At 36.9% G+C, this 27,857-nt stretch overlaps 2 protein-coding genes across 4 annotated transcripts in view; one reads left to right on the top strand and one right to left on the bottom strand.

Annotated features, from left to right (window-relative positions):
• The window catches only part of LOC138336107 (activating signal cointegrator 1 complex subunit 3-like), a 332,564-nt gene that overhangs the window by 293,787 nt on the left and 10,920 nt on the right, over positions 1-27,857 (top strand). Inside the window, exons 36-39 of the mRNA XM_069285451.1 lie at positions 20,405-20,516; positions 21,169-21,303; positions 21,678-21,733; positions 24,542-24,710. Of these exons, the coding sequence (XP_069141552.1) occupies positions 20,405-20,516; positions 21,169-21,303; positions 21,678-21,733; positions 24,542-24,710 (472 nt within the window). The remainder of the gene's footprint in view (positions 1-20,404; positions 20,517-21,168; positions 21,304-21,677; positions 21,734-24,541; positions 24,711-27,857) is intronic.
• Positions 3,412-21,741, bottom strand: LOC138335376 (uncharacterized). Of its 3 annotated transcripts, none has more exons than XM_069284451.1 (7): positions 21,597-21,741; positions 15,874-16,009; positions 14,056-14,349; positions 10,373-10,711; positions 9,259-10,068; positions 9,094-9,175; positions 3,412-5,553 (listed from the first exon to the last, which is right to left on the bottom strand). In XM_069284451.1, the coding sequence occupies exons 2-7, from the start codon at positions 15,953-15,955 to the stop codon at positions 5,409-5,411; spliced, it is 1,752 nt and encodes a 583-aa protein (XP_069140552.1). In that variant the 5' UTR covers positions 15,956-16,009; positions 21,597-21,741; the 3' UTR covers positions 3,412-5,408. The 3 variants fall into 3 exon arrangements, with proteins under 3 accessions (XP_069140552.1, XP_069140537.1, XP_069140543.1); XM_069284436.1 differs by lacking the exon at positions 21,597-21,741 and adding an exon at positions 18,491-18,739; XM_069284442.1 differs by lacking the exon at positions 21,597-21,741 and adding an exon at positions 16,881-16,895.

Here is a 27,857-nt window from a genome sequence, read left to right as displayed (position 1 = left end):
AATAGTTGTCCCACCGAGGTATAGGCAAGATATTCTGAGTTTGTCTCATGATGTACCTATGGCAGGGCATTTAGGTGTGACCAAGACTTATAACAGGATCTTAGATCACTTCTTTTGGCCCAAGTTGAAACGGGATGTGGCTGATTTTTGTAGGTCTTGTCATACTTGTCAGGTGGTAGGGAAACCTAATCAGAAAATCCCTGTTGCACCTTTGCACCCCATTCCAGCATTTGAGGAACCATTTAGTAGAGTCATTATAGACTGTGTAGGTCCTCTACCCAAAACTAAGTCTGGGAATGAGTATCTTTTAACTATTATGTGTGCTTCCACACGCTTTCCTGAAGCCATTCCACTCAGAAATATTAAGGCCCCTAACATAGTCAAGGCTTTGGTTAAATTCTTTACATTGGTTGGTCTTCCAAAAGCTGTCCAATCGGACCAAGGTTCAAATTTCATGTCTGGTATTTTTCAACAAGTCATGTACCAGCTCCAGATCAAGCAGTATAAGTCTAGTGCTTATCATCCAGAGTCTCAGGGTGCTTTAGAACGTTTTCATCAGAACATTGAAGAATATGATGAGATCTTATTGTTTTGAAAACAAAAGAGATTGGGACGAAGGTATACACATGTTGTTGTTTGGCGTTAGAGAATCTGTACAAGAATCTCTTGGCTTCAGTCCCTTTGAACTTGTGTTTGGACATACTGTACGTGGTCCTTTGAAAATTTTGAAAGACAAAATTTTGGACGAAGATTCTAAAGTTAATCTCTTAGAGTATGTGTCTAACTTTAAGCAAAGGTTGACAAGGGCATGTGAACTGGCAAAAGAAAATTTGGCCGTTACTCAAACCAAAATGAAAACATGGTATGATAAAGATGCCCGTGCAAGAAGTTTTGATCCAGGTGACAAAATTTTGGCTCTATTACCAATACCGGGTCAGCCTTTGCAAGCTAGATATTTTGGACCTTATATTTGTTGAGAAAAAGGTTGATGATGTTAACTACATTGTACAAACTCCAGGGAGGCGCAAGAAAACTCAATTATGTCATGTTAATATGCTTAAGAAATATGTAGATAGAGAAGAGAGCAAGACCTCTCAACCTATTGCTACTTTGGCCTCTGTACCATCACAAAGTGAAAGTACAGCTGATATTTGTAAATTAGACTTAGATGGTGGTGTACAAGATGTAGGTTTAGACTGTGGTGTTAAGTTACGGAATTCAGATGTGCTCGCGAACTTGGACAAGAAACTGTGTCATCTATCAGAAAAGGAACGCAATGAACTGAAAGATTTGATACTTGAGTTTAATCATTTGTTTCCGGATACACCAGGCAAAACAGATGCTATCTATCATGACGTGGATGTAGGCGATGCGCCACCTGTCAAGCAACATCCTTACCGTGTCAATCCTTTGAAAGAAGAACACTTAAAGAAAGAAATTCAATACATGTTGGACAATGATATTATTGAACCAAGCAAAAGTGAATGGAGCTCTCCATGTGTTCTGGTACCAAAGCCAGACAAGACATACCGGTTCTGTACTGACTTCAGAAAAGTAAACTCTGTCAGTAAAACAGACTCTTATCCAATTCCAAGGATTGACTCGTGTATTGACAAAGTTGGCAAAGCCAAGTACGTAAGCAAGTTTGACCTGTTGAAAGGATATTGGCAGGTGCCATTAACAGAAAGAGCTAAAGAAGTGTCGGCATTTGTAACCTCACAAGGTTTGTACCAGTACAAAGTTATGCCGTTTGGTATGAAGAATGCCCCGGCAACATTTCAACGTCTTCTTAACAGCGTGATATCAGACCTGGAAGGCTGTGATGGATACATTGATGACGTCATCAACTACCACGACACGTGGGAAGACCATCTACACGGGATTCGTGAATTCTTCGAAAGACTCGCTACCATGAAATTGACTGTAAACTTATTGAAATGTGAATTTTGTCATGCAACTGTTGAATTTTTAGGCCATGTTGTAGGACAGGGGCAGGTTAAACCTGTTCAGGCCAAAGTAGAATCAATTATAGATTTTCCATCTCCTGGAAGCAAGAGAGAGCTGATGAGATTTCTTGGTATGGCTGGATACTACAGAAAATTTTGTCAAAATTTCTCTGTTATAGCAGCTCCACTTACTGCTTTGTTAAAGAAAAATGTCAAATTTGTTTGGTCAGACGAATGTAAGTCTGCATTTGAGAAATTGAAAGCCATACTATCAAACTCACCAGTTCTGACTGCTCCAGATTTTAATAAACAGTTTAAACTGTTTGTTGACGCCAGCGATGTAGGTGTTGGTGCTGTTTTGATGCAAGAAGGTACTGAACAAATTGACCATCCAATTTGTTATTTCTCGAAAAAGTTTGATGAACACCAGAGAAATTATTCCACCATTGAGAAAGAATGTTTAGCGTTGATTTTGGCCTTGAACCAATTTGATGTGTATCTATGCACTACAGTTGTGCCTGTGTTGGTCTTCACCGACCACAACCCTTTGACATTCATTGGGAAAATGAAAAACAAAAATCAAAGAATTCTCAGGTGGAGTTTGACTTTGCAAGAGTACAATCTTGACATCAAACATATCAAAGGGAAAGACAATATTCTAGCTGATGCTTTATCAAGGATTTAAATATTACTTGATATGTCAAGAAAGTTTCCTTTTCAAGAAAACTTTCTTTTCTTTAAGGAGGGGTGTGTTATGTATGACACTAAATACATGTAGTTATGAGATAAGGGAGATAACTCCTATAGTTTTTTTTTTATCAATACATCCTATGAAGGTCATATCATTGATTTAGGTTATAGAACTTTCTAGAATATAATCATGTATAAACAAATATGTTTGTAAACATGTTGATTTTAGGTAGAGATCTAGAATGATCTATTTCCAGAAAGTTATGTGTGTTTACTTGTTTACTGTTTTTTAGTTAGATATTTCTAGAAGTAGGAGGTTCTCCAATATTCTTGAATTACGGTTTAGCTATATATACTCCCAGCTGCCCAAGGCTAATCAGAACTGTAATGAGACCTGTAATAAGACATATCAAAAATTGTACAGCGCCATATAAGATTCTATTGGGAGAGCTATTGTGACTTTATCTGTGGATTATTACAACACTTTGTGTGGATTTATTCATATTGCCTGGAACTTTACAAATCATCGGTGGACATTCAATTTCCTTGTGGATTTGTGATTATTGTTAATTTGAAACCTAGAAGGATCAAGGATTATACCAGGACATTCGCATACAGATAAGTAACACTTTAAATCATCGTATTACTCTTGTACCACCACCAATTACTCTAGATATTGTAAACCATCTCTGTATAATATTGTATATATAATTAAATTGTGTTTTGAATTTAGCTGCTGGTTTCTCCTTTCTGTTATTCGTTCATGTAACAGTGTCTTATACCGTTTAATACCGGTAGATTTCGCCATGATTTAGTGACATCAACCTTTCAAAAGCAGATACTAAGATATACCTGTCAGCAATGTTCTACTATAAATTAACACAGTGCTTAACACATTCGTTTTGTGTAAACTTTGTTACTGCTATTTCTAAGAAAATACTGAAGGGATCCGTCTCAAATTTCATATGCAGGTTCACCTAGGGCCCTTGTTGTGCATATTGCATTTTGGGACCGATCATTGAACAAGATGGTCGATAGGCTGCCATCTTAGATTTTGATAATTGAAGTTTGTTACCACTATTTCGTAGAAAGTAATGAAGGGATCTTTTTCAAATTTTATATGCAGGCTTCCCTTCGGCCCAATAGCTATATATAGTTGTGCATATTGCATTTTGGGACTGATCGGTCACTGAACAAGATAGCAGACAGTCTGGCGTCTTGGATTTTGATAATTGAAGGTTTTTTTTAAAGTGTTACCGCTATTTATCAGAAAGTACTAAAGCGATCTGTCTTAAATTTTACATGTAGTGTGTTTGAAAAAGTTTGAAAAGCAGAGAAAAAAATCCCTCTTTCCATTGTCAGACATAGATCATTCTCTGGTGGGCGTCAAGATCCCTCTGGGATTCCTTGTTTTTTTTTCCTTTTACCTACAAATTTATGAGCATGATATATATTTAATTTATACTCTTTAGAAAATAATGCAGTTTGACAACATAAAAAATGATTTTGATACTGTTTCGGATATAAAAAGAACCCTGTCACACACCTCTAATGGCTAACTTTAATTTGGGTATAGCACAGGCCCCTGGGACCTTTTGAATTTTTTAAACATATTTCAAGGGTTGGTTTTAATTTTGCTATATATAGCATTTAGTTTAAATAAAATTGGTTCATGGGAAAATTTCCATTGTTTATGAAAGAGGTGGTTTGTCGTTATCAGGGAAATACTGTTAGTAATGTCACCAGTATGTCTTCACGGATATACAGCTCTAGGGGTAAAGAGTGAAGACATGTTTCACCAAGAGACCTTACACACGTCAGGGATGTTACAGTACCACATATACGTCGTACATCATCAGATTGTCCATGTCATCCTGTTTCCTTAAATAATTGCTATGACATCACTCTTATCTAAGATAATAAAATGATCTTTGTCTTTTTGTTTTGGACCCTTCATCAGAATAGTTTTTAAGTATCCTAGATGTATACAATGTAGTCTATGTTTTGTTAATTTTATATATGACACCATGATAGACAAAGCAAGACAAATGACAAAACGCAGTATCAAGATCCATTAGTTTTTATTATTTCTTTACAATCCACTATTTTTTTCTGTATTATATAAATCATACCAATATCACATGGAAAAAAATATATTTTGTTTAAAACAATGAAAGTCAAATTTACTTTTAACCAACATTTTTTGTTTCATCGATTAGATTGTAATGATCGATGCATACAAACTCAGAATTTCATATACAAAAACAACATTTATTTTTACTAGTGATGATATGTTTTGCTATTTTGAGCACTAGTTGTAAAATTCTTAAAAAAGATTTGATGCTCAAAAAATCAGACATGAGTAAGATTGAAATATTCTTTAATTTATGCAGAAAAACAAAGGTAACCTATAAAGAACCTCTGGGGACCAAGGAAATTACTTTGTTATATACATGGTCATTAAATACATTTACAAACCTCTTATAGAAAACCTTGACAGGGAATGTAAAACACTACATTTAGTATCATAACTATGAATTCATTGTAAACATGTTCGTTTATGAGATATAACCATGGTCTACTTATATACAAGATATCAAAATTTCAGTTACCTAGGTTCACTCTTGCTATTTAAAATGAAATATACAAAGTAAAAATATTTGGTTATAAAATAAAATGAGATGAGATATTAGATAAGTTGCTGAGGAGGACTATAACCATGATGTAAGCCGTCCTCTGATACTCATTGTCGGGTCACCTCAATCTTCTGCTTTATATCATTATGGATTCATTGGCTGAATCAGTGTAGAAAGAGTGGCCGTCCCCAAGATGGTCAGGCCCCAAACTTCCGTTGTCATGGTGATAGGCATCGTAAATATGTGTTTCTTCCTGTGTGTGTTCGTTTGTATTGGCTCGTCTGAAATTTGTTTTAAAAAAAATATCTAGATTCTGTCCCTTGGCATTAGTTATACTCTATCACAATGAGACCAAAACATACTGCAGTCTACCAAAACATACATGCATGCATGTTGTATATCCTTTCGACGGCCGGCAGGATTCGAACTGGACTCAATTTTGATAATAGGTTATTACAAATGCCATCTATGAAAGCAGTTTGCATCTAGATTACGGTTTGATGCCATTTTCACGATGATAACAAACAGCACACACTACAAACAAGTAAAAACAGTCACCGGAAGTCCCCTAAAGGTCACCACGCACGGGTCATGGAAGGCAGAAACCTGCGCGTGGGACTTTTTTTTTTTTTTTTTTTTTGAAATCGGTGCTATTTTCCCCTTCCTTTCCCCTTTCTCTCTATTTATCTCTTACTTTGATATCTCTTCTATCATTTAAGACCATCTGCATGTCTGTATCTTGATAATTAAGCTCACAACGACAGGTTTCCGGGCACACACTAAAATCCGGGTTTCAGACCTCAATTTTTGACTTATTTGGGCATGTTCAAAGGTGATTTGTGACGTCACTAATGCAATGACCGTCCAAAGGATATAGTGATGTCCGGATAATGGAAAATCTCCCGGTTTTCGAGTCAAAATCATAATAAACCATTGTGTAGACACATTTTATGAAATAAAAATAAGTTTCTAGCCGATTTTGAGTTTTTCTGTATATCCTTTTTTCGACGGCCGGCAGGATTCGAACTGGACTCAAATTTTGATAGTAGGTTATTACAAATGCCATCTATGAAAGCAGTTTGCATCTAGATTACGGTTTGATGCCATTTTCACGATGATAACAAACAGCACACACTACAAACAAGTAAAAACAGTCACCGGAAGTCCCCTAAAGGTCACCACGCACGGGTCATGGAAGGCAGAAACCTGCGCGTGGGACTTTTTTTTTTTTTTTTTTTTAAATCGGTGCTATTTTCCCCTTCCTTTCCCTTTCTCTCTATTTTCTCTTACTTTGATATCTCTTCTATCATTTAAGACCATCTGCATGTCTGTATCTTGATAATTAAGCTCACAACGACAGGTTTCCGGGCACACACTAAAATCCGGGTTTCAGACCTCAATTTTTTGACTTATTTGGGCATGTTCAAAGGTGATTTGTGACGTCACTAATGCAATGACCGTCCAAAGGATATAGTGATGTCCGGATAATGGAAAATCTCCCGGTTTTCGAGTCAAAAATCATAATAAACCATTGTGTAGACACATTTTATGAAATAAAAATAAGTTTCTAGCCGATTTTGAGTTTTTCTGTATATCCTTTCGACGGCCGGCAGGATTCGAACTGGACTCAATTTTGATAGTAGGTTATTACAAATGCCATCTATGAAAGCAGTTTGCATCTAGATTACGGTTTGATGCCATTTTCACGATGATAACAAACAGCACACACTACAAACAAGTAAAGACAGTCACCGGAAGTCCCCTAAAGGTCACCACGCACGGGTCATGGAAGGCAGAAACCTGCGTGTGGGACTTGTTTTTTTTTTTTTTTTTTTTTTTTAAATCGGTGCTATTTTCCCCTTCCTTTCCCCTTTCTCTCTATTTTCTCTTACTTTGATATTCTCTTCTATCGTTTAAGACCATCTGCATGTCTGTATCTTGATAATTAAGCTCACAACGACAGGTTTCCGGGCACACACTAAAATCCGGGTTTCAGACCTCAATTTTTGACTTATTTGGGCATGTTCAAAGGTGATTTGTGACGTCACTAATGCAATGACCGAATCGATATTGACATGCTATATAGGGATGAACATCTTCTTTTCAAAACACTAGTATTTAGTTTTCAACGGTCTCAGTGGGGCTCCAGAAGGGTGCATGAAATGGGGCAAATGCATAATTACGCATAAATACGTTACGGCCGTCCAAAGGATATAGTGATGTCCGGATAATGGAAAATCTCCCGGTTTTCGAGTCAAAATCATAATAAACCATTGTGTAGACACATTTTATGAAATAAAAATAAGTTTCTAGCCGATTTTGAGTTTTTCTGTATATCCTTTCGACGGCCGGCAGGATTCGAACTTGACTCAATTTTGATAGTAGGTTATTACAAATGCCATCTATGAAAGCAGTTTGCATCTAGATTACGGTTTGATGCCATTTTCACGATGATAACAAACAGCACACACTACAAACAAGTAAAAACAGTCACCGGAAGTCCCCTAAAGGTCACCACGCACGGGTCATGGAAGGCAGAAACCTGCGCGTGGGACTTTTTTTTTTTTTTTTTTTTTTTTTTTTTTTTTTTTTTTTGAAATCGGTGCTATTTTCCCCTTCCTTTCCCCTTTCTCTCTATTTTCTCTTACTTTGATATCTCTTCTATCGTTTAAGACCATCTGCATGTCTGTATCTTGATAATTAAGCTCACAACGACAGGTTTCCGGGCACACACTAAAATCCGGATTTCAGACCTCAATTTTTGACTTATTTGGGCATGTTCAAAGGTGATTTGTGACGTCACTAATGCAATGACCGAATCGATATTGACATGCTATATAGGGATGAACATCTTCTTTTCAAAAAACTAGTATTTAGTTTTCAACGGTCTCAGTGGGGCTCCAGAAGGGTGCATGAAATGGGGCAAATGCATAATTACGCATAAATACGTTACGGCCGTCCAAAGGATATGGAAGTTTGGCTGCTCCAGAATGACCATAGATGTTGAGAGTGATACCGGTCAAATCTAATGAATTTATGTAAGAAGCCTTTATGTCTAAAACAACATAATTAGTTTTTAAATCTTTTAGATATATAAAATGTTTCTCATACAAATACCAACCATGTCATCATCAAATGTTATTATCTTTATCTGAACATTTCCATAATCTGTTTCGTAGTGTTAAAGGGACAATTCACTCAGGCTAATTCTTTTACATAACCAAGAAGCAAAATATGGCATAAATGTATTGTTCAACATTTCTTATGAAACATATAACATAAAATATTGACAAATTCCACGTCATTGTTTAGTATTTTAATCTATACCGTTGTAATTATAAATCATTGATCAATACGATTCAGCAGGTAAAATATGGACGCTGTATCTATACCCGAGCCAAAGTCACGCACATTTAACAAATGAACTGCATAACCACTGAGGAGGTGATAAAATGATTTTTTTAGACGAGCCAATTCACCTATAATAAGGTAAACACACTATTGTCAGAGCGATTTGAGCAGTTCTAGACAAAAGAAGCATTACTCTACGGGCAAGGGACAGGGTTCGGCATACAAGAAGTTCGACCACAATGTGTAATGGCGGACAGCAAGCGAGTTTGAACACTCCACATGCATTTCACCACCATGGGATTTTCTGACATATTACAGTAAAACCAACTGATCTAATTTCCATTAGAACTGGTTTTTTCCTCGATTTATGTACAAATTTTAATGTTCTTTTAGCCTGAATTGTCCCTTTAAGTATATACGCCTAAAGTTATTATATTGCTCGCAGTTATTTAATATTACAATATACCTACCTCCACATGATAACAGTAAATATAACCATGGCAGCCAACAGGACCAAGGCAAGACATCCGACAATCACCAACAGGACGATATCTGAGAAAAGCAAAAAGTTATCAGTTTGAAGCCATTAAATTGTAAAGTTGAAATATGACGAGCAAGTTTTGGTCATTAACTACCTTGGTCTGATGTCTTTTGCTGGAATCCTGGTGTACTCTGTGTTGTATTCGGTATGACACTTGATGCCATGACACTGCTTACAGAATTTGTCCCAAGGATGTGTTTTGTTCTAGCAGATGTCACCATAGTATCTGTCTCAGCTGTACCGGGATTCGTGGCCCCAGAAGATGCCTCTAAAAGTATGCCTGAATTATTGGTCGTTGATGCCCCTACAGTATTACTCGTAAAAGACTGACCATCTGTGGAGCTGCTTGAGTGAATCAGTATGGTTTCTGTCCGTGTCCTTGCTAGACTCAATGATTCTGTTTTAGACTCCTTTGTACCTCGAGTATTATCTTGCATGGTTGATTTTATTTCTGATGAAATTAAGTCACCACTTGTTGAAACTAGGGAATCTTGCTTCCTTATCCATGCACTAGACTCTGGGGTTTCACTAAGACTAGAAGAGATTCCAAAGAGTGCAGTAGAACTTTCACATTTGATATTCTCATCGTTTTGTGTCTCTGAACATTTAATTATGATGTTTGATTTACTGCTATACATTTCTGTTGGAGTGATTGATATATTCTGTGGAAATAAAACTGTCTGATCTAATTTTGATTGCTGTGTTGACAACAGAATTGCTTCTTCTGTTTTATCGGTCACCCAACTTGATGTCCCTGTCACCAAACTTGACGTGGGGTTTACAGATAATCCAGCAGGGTTTGTTACTAGTTGTGGGCTCACTAAACTGGATGTGGGGTTTACAGATACCCCAGCAGGGCTTGTTACTGGTTGTGGTTGCTCGTACTGACATTTCAAAGACATTCCTAAAAACACAAAACATTTCACCAATTACTGTTTGAATCATCCCTTGGATTAAGTTTTAGATTTGGGTTTTAAGTTTAATCAAGCTTTACTCTACAAGATCATAAAACTGATAATTATAAAGTAATCTTAGAATTAAAGATTGAATTATTAACAGTCATTGATCATAGCAAACAGAAAAAGCAAAATGAGAATTATTCTGGAGGATTTAGTTTCATTAATCATTAAGGAATACAGCTTGTGATAAGCCCCGGAACAGAATACATGTCCATGCTAAGGGTTGGTTCACAAACATATAGCTTATACCTTTTCCAGTAAATCCAAGCCAGAGTTTGTAAACTTGTTGGTCTAGTTCATTTTCCAGGAACAGGTTTATCTTTGTGAGGTTTGAGAAGATGAGGTTATTGAGGATATTTCGTCCATTGATATGATGGGTGCCACGATTTGTGGACAATATCATTATCACTGAGCTGTCAGGAGCTCGAGTGTGTTGTAGAACTGTTCCATTAATATTTTCACCAGTCACAGTACAGGAACAGTTTTTCTGCTCCTTTAAGTTGTTGCTAGGGAAGTTAGGTGTTGCTAGGTAGAGCTGTTCTGTGTCCTGGAATATGACATCACTACAGATGGTAAAAACACTGGCTTCTGTAAAGCAAGACAACATTGATAAGCAAACAAGATCATTGTATGTGACACAAATGTAATTATACTTACAACCATGAGTGTAACTAGCAGCATTATTGGGAGTGGTCTACATTTTGTACATGATATCATTTTCATCATATCATGGTGAATTGGCTTCAAGAATTGGATATAGACATGCTTCTTCAGAGAGTGAAGCTTCACACCAATTGAGGCATCAGCTTGAATAAGCATGTCTCCAATATCTTAAAAATGAGATTCAATGTCAAGGTGATTTGACATTATATAGTTGGGATTAGTTGAACAATAATATCAGTTGAAATGAAAATAAATTATTGGATTAACAATTATATGTCTATATATATATGTCTATGTCTATTTTAAGAATTCATGGGCTATTATACAATGTTACCTACTGAAAGATACTGACCTGAAATACATTTATATTGGATTGACTGGGCTTTGGCCATCTTTGAGACAGACCTGAGATACATTTGTAGTGGACAGACAAGGCTGTGGCCATCTTTGATGCTGACCTGAGATACATTTGTAATGGACAGACAAGGCTGTGTCCAATTTTGCTACTAACCAGAGATACATTTGTAGTGGACAGACAAGGCTGTGGCCATCTTTGATACTGACCTGAGATACATTTGTAGTGGACAGACAAGGCTGTGGCCATCTTTGATACTGACCTGAGATACATTTGTAGTGGACAGACAGGGCTGTGGCCATCTTTGATACTGACCTGAGATACATTTGTAGTGGACAGACAAGGCTGTGGCCATCTTTGATACTGACCTGATATAACATTTGTAGTGGACAGACAAGGATGTGGCCATTTTTGTTACTGACCTGAGATACATTTGTAGTGGACAGACAACGCTGTGGCCATCTTTGTTACTAACCTGAGATACATTTGAAGTGGACAGACATGGCTGTGGCCATCTTTGTTACTGACCTGAGATACCATTGAAGTGGACAGACATGGCTGTGGCCATCTTTGTTACTGACCTGAGATACATTTGTAGTGGACAGACAAGGCTGTGGCCATCTTTGATACTAACCTGAGATACATTTGTAGTGGACAGACATGGCTGTGTCTATCTTTGTTACTGACCTGAAATACATTTGTAGTGGACAGACAAGGCTGTGGCCATTTTTGTTACTGACCTGAGATACATTTGTAGTGGACAGACATGGCTGTGGCCATCTTTGTTACTGACCTGAGATACATTTGTAGTGGACAGACAAGGCTGTGACCATCTTTGATACTGACCTGAGACACATTTGTAGTGGACAGACAAGGCTGTGGCCATCTTTGATACTGACCTGAGATACATTTGTAGTGGACAGACAAGGCTGTGGCCATCTTTGATACTGACCTGAGATACATTTGTAGTGGACAGACATGGCTGTGGCCATCTTTGTTACTGACCTGAGATACATTTGTAGTGGACAGACATGGCTGTGGCCATCTTTGATACTGACCTGAGATACATTTGTAGTGGACAGACATGGCTGTGGCCATCTTTGATACTGACCTGAGATACATTTGTAGTGGACAGACATGGCTGTGGCCATCTTTGTTACTGACCTGAGATACATTTGTAGTGGACAGACATGGCTGTGGCCATCTTTGTTACTGACCTGAGATACATTTGTAGTGGACAGACATGGCTGTGGCCATCTTTGTTACTGACCTGAGATACATTTGTAGTGGACAGACAAGGCTGTGGCCATCTTTGATACTGACCTGAGATACATTTGTAGTGGACAGACATGGCTGTGGCCATCTTTGTTACTGACCTGAGATACATTTGTAGTGGACAGACATGGCTGTGGCAATCTTTGTTACTGACCAGAGATACTTTTGAAGTGGACAGACAAGGCTGTGGCCATCTTTGATACTGACCTGAGATACATTTGTAGTGGACAGACAAGGCTGTGGCCATCTTTGTTACTGACCTGAGATACATTTGTAGTGGACAGACATGGCTGTGGCCATCTTTGTTACTGACCTGAGATACATTTGTAGTGGACAGACAAGGCTGTGGCCATCTTTGATACTGACCTGAGATACATTTGTAGTGGACAGACAAGGCTGTGGCCATCTTTGTTACTGACCTGAGATACATTTGTAGTGGACAGACAAGGCTGTGGCCATCTTTGATACTGACCTGAGATACATTTGTAGTGGACAGACAAGGCTGTGGCCATCTTTGTTACTAAGCTGAGATACATTTGAAGTGGACAGACATGACTGTGGCCATCTTTGTTACTGACCTGAGATACAATTGTAGTGGACAGACATGGCTGTGGCCATATTTGTTACTGACCTGAGATACATTTGTAGTGGACAGACAGGGCTGTGGCCATCTTTGATACTGACCTGATATAACATTTGTAGTGGACAGACAAGGATGTGGCCATTTTTGTTACTGACCTGAGATACATTTGTAGTGGACAGACAAGGCTGTGGCCATCTTTGTTACTAACCTGAGATACATTTGAAGTGGACAGACATGGCTGTGGCCATCTTTGTTACTGACCTGAGATATCATTGAAGTGGACAGACATGGCTGTGGCCATCTTTGTTACTGACCTGAGATACATTTGAAGTGGACAGACATGGCTGTGGCCATCTTTGTTACTGACCTGAGATACATTTGTAGTGGACAGACATGGCTGTGTCCATCTTTGTTACTGACCTGAAATACATTTGTAGTGGACAGACAAGGCTGTGGCCATCTTTGATACTGACCTGAGATATATTTGTAGTGGACAGACAAGGCTGTGGCCATCTTTGATACTGACCTGAGATACATTTGTAGTGGACAGACATGGCTGTGGCCATCTTTGTTACTGACCTGAGATACATTTGTAGTGGACAGACAAGGCTGAGGTCATTTTTGATACTGACCAGAGATACATTTGTAGTGGACAGACAGGGCTGTGACCATCTTTGCTACTAACCTGAGATACATTTGTAGTGGACAGACAAGGCTGTGGCCATCTTTGTTACTGACCTGAGATACATTTGTAGTGGACAGACAAGGCTGTGGCCATCTTTGATACTGACCTGAGATACATTTGTAGTGGACAGACATGGCTGTGGCCATCTTTGTTACTGACCTGAGATACATTTGTAGTGGACAGACAAGGCTGTGACCATCTTTGATACTGACCTGAGATACATTTGTAGTGGACAGACAAGGCTGTGGCCATCTTTGATACTGACCTGAGATACATTTGTAGTGGACAGACATGGCTGTGGCCATCTTTGATACTGACCTGAGATACATTTGTAGTGGACAGACATGGCTGTGGCCATCTTTGATACTAACCTGAGATACATTTGTAGTGGACAGACAAGGCTGTGGCCATTTTGTTACACGAGGAGATGGTTGTATTAGTCGGAACAGTTAATACACAGGATTGCTGTCCATTACAGTGTGTCACACTGACAGGGGCGAGGAACTCTGCCTTGGTACAGGTCACAGTGTCAGGGTCAAGGTGAGATGTACAAGGCTCCGTACTGTAACTGTATGTCTCGTATATTACGTGGATTAACCACCCGTCAGTACAGGAGAGAGACAACTGCTGTCCAGCGCACGTCTTGTCACTAGTGATCATACAATCTAAAGGACAAATTGTGCCAAATAATTGTTTATGTTGATATTGAAAAAGTTTTCAAATGATTTTGATTTTTAAAACTTTCAAAATCAGTTAAGATGTCATATAGCATTGAGAAATTTTTGATGAGAACAGTTGCTTAACAAATAGTATGTAGTTGAGATAAATAATTATCAATATGAATAAAACTAGAAATTGTCATAGACAATTTGGCAGGCTTTTCACTATATTTAGTTTACAATACCCTCCTGTAGATTGTCTTCAAATAACATAATTGCATGAAAGCTGTAAAACAAACAATAAATTAGTTATGACCATTTAAACAATTTATTTATGATATGTGTATTTGACCCCTGTGAACTTGAATATGGGTCAAGGTCATTCCTAGTATCTGACTTTATATCCCATCCCCTGGACATCTTATATATGAAATATGAAGATCCTAGACCTTACAGAACTTGAGGAGAAAAGTTTTCAAGTTTATTGTTAAAAACAGGACCTTTAACATTTGACCCTTACCGAAAACCGGAAGTTGCCATTTTTTGTAATAACATGTAGAGAGAAAAAGTTTACACTTAAGAATATCTGCAAAAAATTTTATTAAAATATTATTAAATGAAATCTGTGAAAAGAACTGTTAGTGAGTTATAAACATTATTAAATTTTAAGATATGACGTCATAGCGGCCATTTTGGTTTTTTTGATGAGGATGAAAATCATATCAAATGTTAGAGAACATTAGAGGGGTCTTTTCTATAGCAATTGCAGACTATATTAATCATTCAGTTCGACAATATATAATGTTAAACATTTTGGCGGGAATTTAGCAAAGATCAAAGAATTGTTCAAAATGGCATACAGCATTTACCAGAAGTGCTACCGAAAAATAAAAGACACCAATTCATCAGAATGACATTCTGCATCGATATGTAAAAAAAAAATTCGCAAAATCAAAAAAATTAAAATTCGTGAACTTTGACCCCATAGCAAACTTTTTTGTTTGACCTTTGACCCAATTGCTGTAATTGAATAAAAGTTAGTCTTTTATACGATCTACATAAAACATCAAAAATATTTGCTGTATCTTAAACGGTTTTTGAGTTTGTGCTGTTTTAAACTTTTTAGGTATGACGTCAACGGCGGCCATCTTGGATTTTTGACCTACTTAAAAATGTTGCGGTCACCCCTTCATCTCATGCCATACAATATAACAATAAGGCCATTGGCATACCTCTTACCATTTTGCAGATCTTTTGGACACAAAAAAGTGTAGAATAATGATAATAAAAAAAAAAACAGAACAAAAACAATAGGTCTTTTCACCACATGGTGAAAAGCCCTAAATATGTTAACTTTAGTGATAGACATTAGTACTAATTACATACAATGTTTGTAAAACTATGTAGTGATGTGAATAATTCAGTTAGAACTTTCATTATCATAAATAAGTTTCATTATTGTAAAGTTCATAAACCATATAGGAAGGCTAAACAAAACATATACTTCTAACCCTGCATGGCTCCACTTACGGTGCTCTGGTAACCACATCAGTATTGTTGTTAGGTGCACCACCCACTGGTAAGGCCACACCAACATACTCCACTGTTTCATGTTAACAGTAGACTCAGGTGGTGCTCAGCCTCTTTTAGAAGCATGTTTCTGTACCTAAATGATCAAAATAAATACAAAACATTCTTTAATGTTACATATGGCACATGTACTCAAGTGATTGATTATAAAGTCTTCAACAAAAATGGTGTATTACCTGTGTCATAATTACTAAGTCTCCATATTACTTACCTGTGTCATAATTACTAAGTCTCCAGATTACTTACCTGTGTCATAATTACTAAGTCCCCACATTACTTACCTGTGTCATAATTACTAAGTCCCCACATTACTTACCTGTGTCATAATTACTAAGTCTCCAGATTACTTACCTGTGTCATAATTACTAAGTCTCCAGATTACTTACCTGTGTCATAAGTACTAAGTCTCCATATTACTTACCTGTGTCATAATTACTAAGTCCCCACATTACTTACCTGTGTCATAATTACTAAGTCTCCAGATTACTTACCTGTGTCATAAGTACTAAGTCCCCACATTACTTACCTGTGTCATAATTACTAAGTCTCCACATTACTTACCTGTGTCATAAGTACTAAGTCTCCATATTAACTTACCTGTGTCATAAGTACTAAGTCTCCAGATTACTTACCTGTGTCATAAGTACTAAGTCTCCAGATTACTTACCTGTGTCATAAGTACTAAGTCTCCATATTACTAACCTGTGTCATAAGTACTAAGTCTCCAGATTACTTACCTGTGTCATAAGTACTAAGTCTCCAGATTACTTACCTGTGTCATAAGTACTAAGTCTCCAGATTACTTACCTGTGTCATAAGTACTAAGTCTCCAGATTACTTACCTGTGTCATAAGTACTAAGTCTCCAGATTACTTACCTGTGTCATAATTACTAAGTCTCCACATTACTTACCTGTGTCATAATTACTAAGTCTCCACATTACTTACCAGTGTCATAATTACTAAGTCTCCAGATTACTTACCTGTGTCATAAGTACTAAGTCTCCAGATTACTTACCTGTGTTATAATTACTAAGTCTCCATATTACTTACCTGTGTCAAAATTACTAAGTCTCCAGATTACTTACCTGTGTCATAATTACTAAGTCTCCAGATTACTTACCTGTGTCATAATTACTAAGTCTCCATATTACTTACCTGTGTCAAAATTACTAAGTCTCCAGATTACTTACCTGTGTCAAAATTACTAAGTCTCCAGATTACTTACCTGTGTCATAAGTACTAATTCTCCAGATTACTTACCAGTGTCATAATTACTAAGTCCCCACATTACTTACCTGTGTCATAATTACTAAGTCTCCATATTACTTACCTGTGTCATAATTACTAAGTCTCCAGATTACTTACCTGTGTCATAAGTACTAAGTCTCCAGATTACTTACCTGTGTCATAAGTACTAAGTCTCCATATTACTTACCTGTGTCATAAGTACTAAGTCTCCAGATTACTTACCTGTGTCATAAGTACTAAGTCTCCACATTACTTACCTGTGTCATAAGTACTAAGTCTCCATATTACTTACCTGTGTCATAAGTACTAAGTCTCCAGATTACTTACCTGTGTCATAAGTACTAAGTCTCCAGATTACTTACCTGTGTCATAATTACTAAGTCTTCATATTACTTACCTGTGTCAAAATTACTAAGTCTCCAGATTACTTACCTGTGTCATAATTACTAAGTCTCCAGATTACTTACCAGTGTCATAATTACTAAGTCTCCAGATTACTTACCTGTGTCATAAGTACTAAGTCTCCAGATTACTTACCTGTGTCATAATTACTAAGTCTCCATATTACTTACCTGTGTCAAAATTACTAAGTCTCCAGATTACTTACCTGTGTCAAAATTACTAAGTCTCCAGATTACTTACCTGTGTCATAAGTACTAAGTCTCCAGATTACTTACCAGTGTCATAATTACTAAGTCTCCACATTACTTACCTGTGTCATAATTACTAAGTCTCCATATTACTTACCTGTGTCATAATTACTAAGTCTCCACATTACTTACCTGTGTCATAAGTACTAAGTCCCCACATTACTTACCTGTGTCATAATTACTAAGTCTCCATATTACTTACCTGTGTCATAAGTACTAAGTCTCCACATTACTTACCTGTGTCATAATTACTAAGTCTCCAGATTACTTACCTGTGTCATAAGTACTAAGTCTCCATATTACTTACCTGTGTCATAATTACTAAGTCCCCACATTACTTACCTGTGTCATAAGTACTAAGTCCCCACATTACTTACCTGTGTCATAATTACTAAGTCTCCATATTACTTACCTGTGTCATAAGTACTAAGTCTCCACATTACTTACCAGTGTCATAATTACTAAGTCTCCAGATTACTTACCTGTGTCATAAGTACTAAGTCCCCACATTACTTACCTGTGTCATAATTACTAAGTCTCCATATTACTTACCTGTGTCATAAGTACTAAGTCCCCACATTACTTACCTGTGTCATAATTACTAAGTCTCCATATTACTTACCTGTGTCATAAGTACTAAGTCTCCACATTACTTACCAGTGTCATAATTACGAAGTCTCCACACCTGTATTGGGTGACTTAGTGAGTCAGGTAAACATGTATTACATGTGTACTTTCCTAGAGTTAGATATGAAGACAAGGTATGGTTGTAATACTAATGACCAATATCATTTATAGATTGGATGAAGACTTTTAAATTCTGAGGCTTAATCAATTATGGGGTAGAACACAGCTGTTACCTCCCTTGGTAAATAGACAGTAGACAAGCTGTTACCATTGTTTGTATACGTCTTTATTACAAAAAGGAAGTACAGTGTTTTGGCGATCTAAGTACCAACGATATATTGATGAGACACGTTATCGATGTGTTACATAGGTCTGATTGTCTAAACTTTGTGTGATTGTAGAAGGCTGTACTGGTTACAGAAACTTACTACAAACTTCAAACCAGATATCCACCCAGTGTGTATAGATATCTCTTCCTTAACTGCTGGGTTATAAAATGAAACATCACAGTAATGTTTATTGAGATGTAAATGCAATGTTGTTTTACCAAAAGTTTGGTAACCAGGTCAATATACACAGGTTTTGTAAAAGGCCAAAAACATATTTGCTTTTTGATCAATTTTGCTCAAACATTAATCCATTGTTGTAACATATGGATGACTATGATTTGACATGTCACATGCTTCAATAATTGTTACCATGGAAATTTACTGGAAGAACATGGTATGGGACTGTCATTTAGCCATTGGCTTACTGTTCTAGTTTCATTTAATATTACCTCATAGCGAGGAACTAATTATTTAACATCCCCCTTTATTTTAAGCTCAGTTGGTACTTCAGAACCAAGACATTCCATTTAGTAGTCAGAGTCTGTCAGTCCATTCCACCAACTACAAGTACATTTTATCATTGACCATGCATCTACATATCTATGAGATGGGGATTCCAAATTGTACAGGTGGCTAAGTTGGACCAACAAAGAGTCATTGTGTTATATTGTTAAGAACTTCTGTATGATTTACAATAGATGTTGGCCATATTTGAATAGCAAGAATGATTTTGGTTGATTCCAGGGTGTCTGTGGAGTAGAGTTGAAGAGGTACACTTGACTTGGCTAAATTGATATCAGTTAAAATAATTTCTGCTTGAAATTTTCTTTTTAATGAGACCTCTTTGTGTGAATTGAATGTATGACAATGCTATGGCAAGTTTCACTTAGTAGAGTGATTGTTATGTAACTAAAAAAGGAGTTTCACTTGCTGAATTAATAGATTAATAAAAAGGCTGTTTGGGCAAAGAGCAGATTCAATATGAATCAATGGTGTAAGCATTGTTGGTCTCAGTGAGCAATACACTAGCCCTATTTGCCTTTATTATTCAGTGTTAGTTAAAACATTGTCTATATATATATTAAACTTCCGAGAATTGTGACTGTATTAACCATCCCTGCATTAGAGTCAATTGTCCAACAAAGTACTTAGTAGAATCAGTGATATATGGTATATTCACTACATGACCTTAATGACATACAGCCTTCATGAGTACTCTATATATAAGGATATTAGTATTAGTTTCCATCTCCTCTTTTGTATACATGCTAACACAAACCAGTAACAATTATAAACGATTCCATGCTGAAATGTTTTCATTAACAGAGATTAGTATCAAAGGTAAATTCAGATTTTTGTTTATGATGAAGTGAATACTGATGCCAATGATTTTAAAGTATCCATGATACTTCAGGTATATTTTAGCCCATGTCATGAGAGGGGAGGGAATCTAGTGTCTGTCCCATCCATTCACATCCTAGTTTTCTCCCCTCGACTCCTGTTCTGGTCTCATATGAAAACACGGCCATTGATCTCTAACAGACCTTTGATATTTTTTTAGACACACAGACTGAACAGATTATTTGGTAATATAGATGTATTGATATGTTAACAGTTACTACAACCTAGATGACACAGACCATGACAGCATCAACAAGTTCCTGTCGGGCCTGGTGGAGAAGGCGCTGTTTGAGTTAGAATCGTCGTATTGTCTAGAGATTGGAGAGGTACGTAAACCAGGACACATCATCCGCGATCACGATTTAACATATGTGAAGAGAGAATATATGTGTAGAGACGTAGTGATTCCCAGTTTAGTTGTTCCTGTCTTTGGATAATACCTGTGTCAAAGAAGTTAATTAAGGGGGAGGGGGGGGGGTTACTGTACTGGAATCAGGTTGTCCGTTTATCTGTCTGTAGATACAACTTTGTCCGGCAGATGGAAATTGAGTAAACTTATATATAGGGTTCTACACTGTCCCCTTTTAATGGAGTTATTACTAAATTTGTGTAGTGGGGGGTATTAGTCGTCCACTCTGCATGGTGACAGTTCTAGTAACTGTCTTGTCATTTAAAATAGGTATCCAAGGATTTTCTCTGCAACACTGAAGTCAATTGTTTTACATGTCCAAATGAAGAATTGTTAACTATTTATACCCACTATTTATGCATGGCCGGGACATTTGAAGATGGAGAAGTGGGTTATATAGTGTAAGCAATATTCACCACATAATCAACATTTACTGCCTTTTAGCAAGTTTTACCTTTTCCTGTTTTTTTTTTTTTTTTTTTTTTTTTTTTTTGTATTTTGAATTGTACAGGATAGTCTGTCCAATTTGCCCTATGAAATCAGTTTTTTTTGTATTTTTGATTTTATAGGATAACCTGTCCATCTCGCCCCAGACTCTGGGTCGGATCTCGTCCTATTACTACCTAAACCACAACTCTGTCCGAAAGTTCCGTGACTCCCTTAAGGCAGAGTGCACCATCTACGAACTCATAGAGATTCTGTCGGTAAGCCAAACTATCACTTAGAAGCTTTTAGGAATTTATAAACTTACATTCCAATGAAAAGTCACATTTACATCCATAAAGTTTGGTGTAGAAAGTAATTTTAGAAATTGCATCATTTGAATTTTTCTGTGCTAAGTAAAAGTACATATTAATAATTTATATGTAAAAGGAATATTATGCGCTCTGTTACAGAATAACAGTGATATTGATCAAAAAGGTGATTCAAAAACTGCATTGTACTCAAATATAATCATCCTTTATTGTATATTGTGGGTTAAAAGTTAAAGGCCTACCTTAATTGTATCTGTTGAAGTCTTGATGCTGCCACTGTTTTATCGTCACATTTTCTGCTATACCAATGATCTAACTTTCAGAGTGCCGAGGAATACGCCCAACTTCCTGTGCGGCACAATGAAGACCAGATTAACAGGTAACATACACAATAAATGTAAGATGTAGGTAAACGTCCTGGCACCTCCGCTGCCAAATATTAAAGAGACAGGTACATTAAAGTGCTGTGAATAACTGGAGACGCTCTGGCAAGTGTTAAAACTGACACTTCAGGAGGCAATCCCCAATGTTGTGTGTGACTCTTCTGACAGAAGTTTTACATTGGTTCTAAGTTAGAAATTTTAGAAGGGAAATATGCATCAATTGTTTTCCAAAAGAACTTTTTACAGATTGATGTCTATATAACAAATAAAGCTAACAATGTCACAGATGACTGTTAGTCTAAGGCAGTTTCTTTTTGTTCTCTTCACCATTAATATACCTTTCTTGTCTTAAGGTTGTAAGTGAATCTCAAATAATATATTATGATAGTTTTCTACCATAAGACTGCTGGGATTGGAGATGTGTAGAGATATCACACCTGATGTTAAATGATAAGTATTACTGTATACCATAGTTATATCTTGGGAGATTTCCAGATGTTTCGATATACTAGTCCAACCACAGGCGTTTGGCTCTATTGTTATTTTTCTCTTTATATATATATAATACTGTGTCAGTGAGAAAGATATCTATTGAGCCAAACACCTATGGTCCAACAAGAGTTGTATCATAAGATCGGTTCTATTTAAAACTATAAAACATCAGGGGCGATTTAATTTAACAACTTCTTCACTGACCTTTGTTGGTGTCATGATAGACCGAACACGTGGAAGCAGAGAACCATGTTGTTCCTCGCACAACTTTGCGATGTTTCCGACAGGTGGATTTACAAACGTCGGCCGCTTTAGATATATTTCCATAGGACACCCCATGCCATCATTGTACATTTTCACTACCCTTTCGCGTACTTTTAGATCGGTTCGTGGCTTTGACATGTCGACATATGATCAGTTGAGGACTGCTTCTAATTTTGGCTGTGATCGGTTGAACCGCTTCTAATTTTGGCGCAATTTTAGCGAGAGATTAAAATAGTAACGTAACGTTACACATGTGCAAACACACATGTATCTTACCGGTAACTTATAATATGCACGCGTTGGCAGCTTGGCGATCGACGATTTTTAGTACTTCCACACTTTTTTATTCAGTATAAAGTTCAAATTCAGAGTTAAATTGACATTTTAAATATACCTTACCATAATTATGAAACTGAACAGTTGTTTTAGCAGATACTTTCTTCTTGACCTTCATATTTATTCATTAACGGTACCAGTATTATCATGTTTAAATCAATATTATGTATTCTTCTACAGCTAGTATAACCTGATTGTGTGTTATCTCTTTCCATGTTTGATTTTTTTTCAATCATCTTATTTATATATTTACAACAGCTATTTCAGGAAAATCTGTCGGTCAAGTTCGTCACATGTGCTAGGTGTACTACGGAAAAAACCACCCAACAGTCATGTATATTACAGCGCGAATTCTATATATCAGCGTTATTTATTTTTATAGCGTAATACTTCTATTTTACAAATATTAATTTTTCAGATGTTTATCTATGAACATTTGTAATTGTTTCGACGTACTTACAACGTCCCGATTGCACAAATAGGTTGCATGAATGAAGAGTTTTACGTACCGTGACGCTAAATATAACGTTTCGGGGCAGTGAAATGAAATGAAATAGGTTGCATTGTGTAACGTTTATTTATATACACACTTCAGCCAATCACAATGCGTGTTACATAGACACTTCACCTGTACCATGTAGCGATGTAATCTACTACAGTGAGTCGATACACTAGTACTGTAACACAATCGTGCAATCTTATGATAGAACGGCAGTTAAAACTATAAAACATCAGGGGCGATTTGAAGTCAGACTTACATGTAGACATATCAACATAAAATGTAGGAAAACATACATGAGGCTGGTTTTATGATGTACAACTTTTAGAAATGAAAATGTTCCCACTATGTCTTGTGAAAAACTTTGCAGCCTGCTTTTTGATTTTGTGTTAGGACTTTTTTTTAGTAGTTGTGTATAAATCGCAGTAAGCCCCCATATACTGTATAGCGGATTAATTTTGCTGGGGTTTTATTTTCACTCTATTCACAATTTTATTAAAATCTGTGGATTTAAAACACCAGCAAAATATTTAGAATTCTGATAAATTGCAAAAAATGGACCCTGCAAACTTGTAGCACTTTACAGTTACATATATATTTCTTTATTATAATGCCTTGATCTCCTTGTGCACACACCTTACATCCCTTTTTCAGATGCCAAAAATTTAATTAATTCTTGCCCTTATCATTCTTAGCACATTTGATAAACAAGAACATTTTTGATCAGTGTATTTTTAAATTTGACCTCTATGATAGTGAATTAATACCAAGGTCATTCCTCTATAGTGAATTAATACCAAGGTCATTCATTTCATCGTACTTCGAAACACTAATTTGACCTCTATGATAGTGAATTAATACCAAGGTCATTCCTCTATAGTGAATTAATACCAAGGTCATTCATTTCATCGTACTTCGAAACACTAAATTCCAGCATGCTACAGACACAGCCTTAGCTATTGACAAGAATTGTTTAACCTCTTAGATCCCAGTGACCATAAATGAAGGTCAAGGTCATTCAATGGCACAAAGTTAGTAGCCTTTAATCTCAGTAAGATATAGGACAAAGGTCACTTCCAGGGCGGTTCAGTTACACAGTATTCAAAATTAGTTGTTCGAATGAATAGTTTACACTTGATGGATAACAACAGATAGTTTCTGACCTTTTTGATTTTAAACTTTGTTGAGATGTCCATTTTTTGTGTTTCCCTAGTGATCTGGCTACTAAGGTTCCCCTTGCTGTGAGTCCCCATACCTACGACTCCTCCCACACAAAGACCTGTCTCCTGCTCCAGGCTCACTTCGGCCAGCTTCCACTTCCCTCATCAGACTACAACACCGACACCAAGTCTGTCCTAGACCAGGCCATCCGTATACTTCAGGTAAGTTCCACTTCCCTCATCAGACTACAACACCGACACCAAGTCTGTCCTGGACCAGGCCATCCGTATACTTCAGGTAAGTTCCACTTCCCTCATCAGACTACAACACCGACACCAAGTCTGTCCTGGACCAGGCCATCCGTACACTACCCGAAGGGTGATTCGGCACTAAATCGCGCCGCGAGCGACGAGCGACAATCGAGCGAACTCACCCGGAACTCGCTGCGGATCCGCGCAAGCGAGATCGCTCCCGCGGCGGTCCCGCTCCGCAAGCGATTTAATGCTCGCTCCAGCAGCGATCCCGCTGGCAGCGAGATCATCCGCTCCGGTAGCGATCCCGCTCCGGCAGCGAGATCATCCACTCCGGCAGCGATCCCGCTCCGACAGCGATATGATCTGCTTCGGTAGCGATATGATACACTTCGGCATCGATTTGTCACCAAGCGATCTGTTGGTAGATATTGACATCGTTTCAGCTTTGACAAACATGCCGCGATGATTACTTAGCATGACACAATCTAAAACTAAAGGGAAGAGTATAGTTAGCTAACGAACTTACCTTCTTCAACTTGCTCATCGGAAACTATGAAGAAATTGTTTTAAAATAGAATGATGTGTTAACACGTGCTTTGTGAATCAATCCTATTCAGTATTTAATAAAATATACTATTGATAATATATACAGTATATGTTCATGTGTTGTCTTTCCAAAATTTGACACTAATTCAAGATTTGATATATACTGATCTATTATTAGAATGTGTCGTATTGTTTCGTCGTTTTTATCAAAATACCCCGTTTTGGCATGATGACATAATAATGGTTGTGAAGACAAATTCAAACAATATGCATATGGCCTGTAATTCAAATGTCTTTAACTAACTGGTATTTTTTACCATCTGAATGATGTTTTTACGATATTGCCTCTTTTTAGTTTATACTCAGAATATATACAGTAGATATTTTTAACCAATTCAAATTAATGTCAGATAATTCCTCTCAAAATCCTTATTTACTTTTACCATGCAACGTTATAGAATGCTTTGCTTCATGTAATTACATGTATATGTATGTAGTTTATTTATTATGTAAATTGTCTAAGTACGCCATCATTAGCTGGACATACCTAACGTTTGATGAAAATATTATTTGTATGAAGTGTTTTATACGATGCAAATTGTTTGACACTAAGATAAAAATAAAACAATTGACTGGATGTTGTTACTTGTTACTCGATATCTTCACTGTGCAATATATATTTATCTGGAAAGACCTGAAATCGACCAGCGGGGAAACAAAATACGTTGAATATGCCTGTTCAATGTAAAAATACCAACTTCGCATATTCCAGCCAAAACGGTAAGTGCCTGTCATTATATTCATTTTTTCGATACCTTCTTCACTAGTGCTGATAATCATTTTGTAGGACCGCCATCTTTGCTGTTACTAGCTAAAACGATGTACCATGAACCCTGGAACTTTATTGGAGAATGGCATAGTGAGATGTCATGTAAAGGAAAAATATTCTCAACTATCAAAAGAATAGTGCAGCGATTTTTGACTTTGCAATTGTTCACGCTAAAATGAAGTGAGTACTCCTTTCAAGATCTAGACGCGATCACTTGGAGTATCAGTACATTTTATTTTATTTGAGTGTCACATATCAAAATCACATAAAAACAACCGAGTTTTCATCAGAGTACTAGTACATATGAAAATATTATGATAATGATATCCACACAAACTAAAAAAGGGAAAAAACACACACATACACAATTATGTCACACCGAAACGGGTAAAAGAAGTAAAACTGAAAATGAATTGACCGATCGCCATGTGTAATATAAACACGTCTCGTGCTCACAATGTCGGAGCATACATCGTAGCACACACAATACAAAATGCAAAGTCATGTGCGACTTGACTGACAGCTGGCGATCTGTCAATTATATGAAGTTAAAACACATATTTTATAAGGTACATGTAATATTTACCTAGCATGTTTTGTATGGGCGGACTGTAAGTTATGATTATCATCAAGTTCAAAGAAATGAGGATTAAAATTAAAAACACAATTATAAAGATCGCTTCTAAAATATCAGTTATTAGTTAACAGTTGTCGGACTCCTAAGATATCCGCCTTTTGGTATCAGAATATATATTGTGGTAACGAGACTTATTTGGTGCGTGACGTAATCGACCCGCAGCTCATCACTATCAATATTTGCATACAGCGCCCGACACGCCTACCCACAGGGACTTGTAACGTAGGTTGTGAGAAAGTCTGCTGTGTATACATGTGTACTATATACTATATAAAAGGACAAGGGAACCAACGGCTCGCTTGGAAGAGGTACACCTGCCTCTACAAAAGTCGCCCGTATTCCGTCAAACATTGATAAATATGTACATATTTAATACCAATATATTCTTAAATAAATTTTCGACATGGAAAACACAACTTCAAACACGAAATAATATATTAACATACCTTTATTTCACTATGAACGTGGAAAATGCAGTCAGATATCACCGATGTCGTTTTGCCTGTCCACTGAAATCTAGGTTAAACACGTTTGTGTGGATATTATGTACCCCATACCTGGACCCGGACTGGAAACACCATATACCCGGTGTCTGTACACTAAACGCTACAATATCAATGTGGTAACGGTCAAGTACAACATTAGAGTCTCCATTTAAGTTAGATTCTTCAATTAATGATATATGTATCTCAAATAAAGGTTCTTCTAAGGACCTAAACCATGAAACTTAATATATACAGAGTCTGAGTACAGAATTTCAGTGTAGTATCGGGTAAGGGCGAGTACACCAAAAAGGTACCCATCATCAATTACAATATGGCGGATTATACGAACAAGAGTCGAGTGCTGGATAAAAAAGTGTGATTCCTCGCTTAGCTGTTGGATTGGATTAATGAAAGAGTTATCAGAGATAGCCTATTTGTATTTGCAATGGAAAAATATCACCAGAAAGTGAAATGAATGCATACAAAATCTGTTACAAGGGAATATGAGTGCTTTTGACCTAGATTTTACTGGACAGGCAAAACGACATCGGTGATATCTGACTGCATTTTCCACGTTCATAGTGAAATAAAGGTATGTTAATATATTATTTCGTGTT

This window comes from Argopecten irradians, chromosome 1 (assembly GCF_041381155.1).
Source record: "Argopecten irradians isolate NY chromosome 1, Ai_NY, whole genome shotgun sequence".
NCBI classification, from domain to species: Eukaryota; Metazoa; Mollusca; class Bivalvia; order Pectinida; family Pectinidae; genus Argopecten; species Argopecten irradians.
Note: the sequence above shows the minus strand (reverse complement) of the source record. Positions and strands in the feature narration are given on the sequence as shown.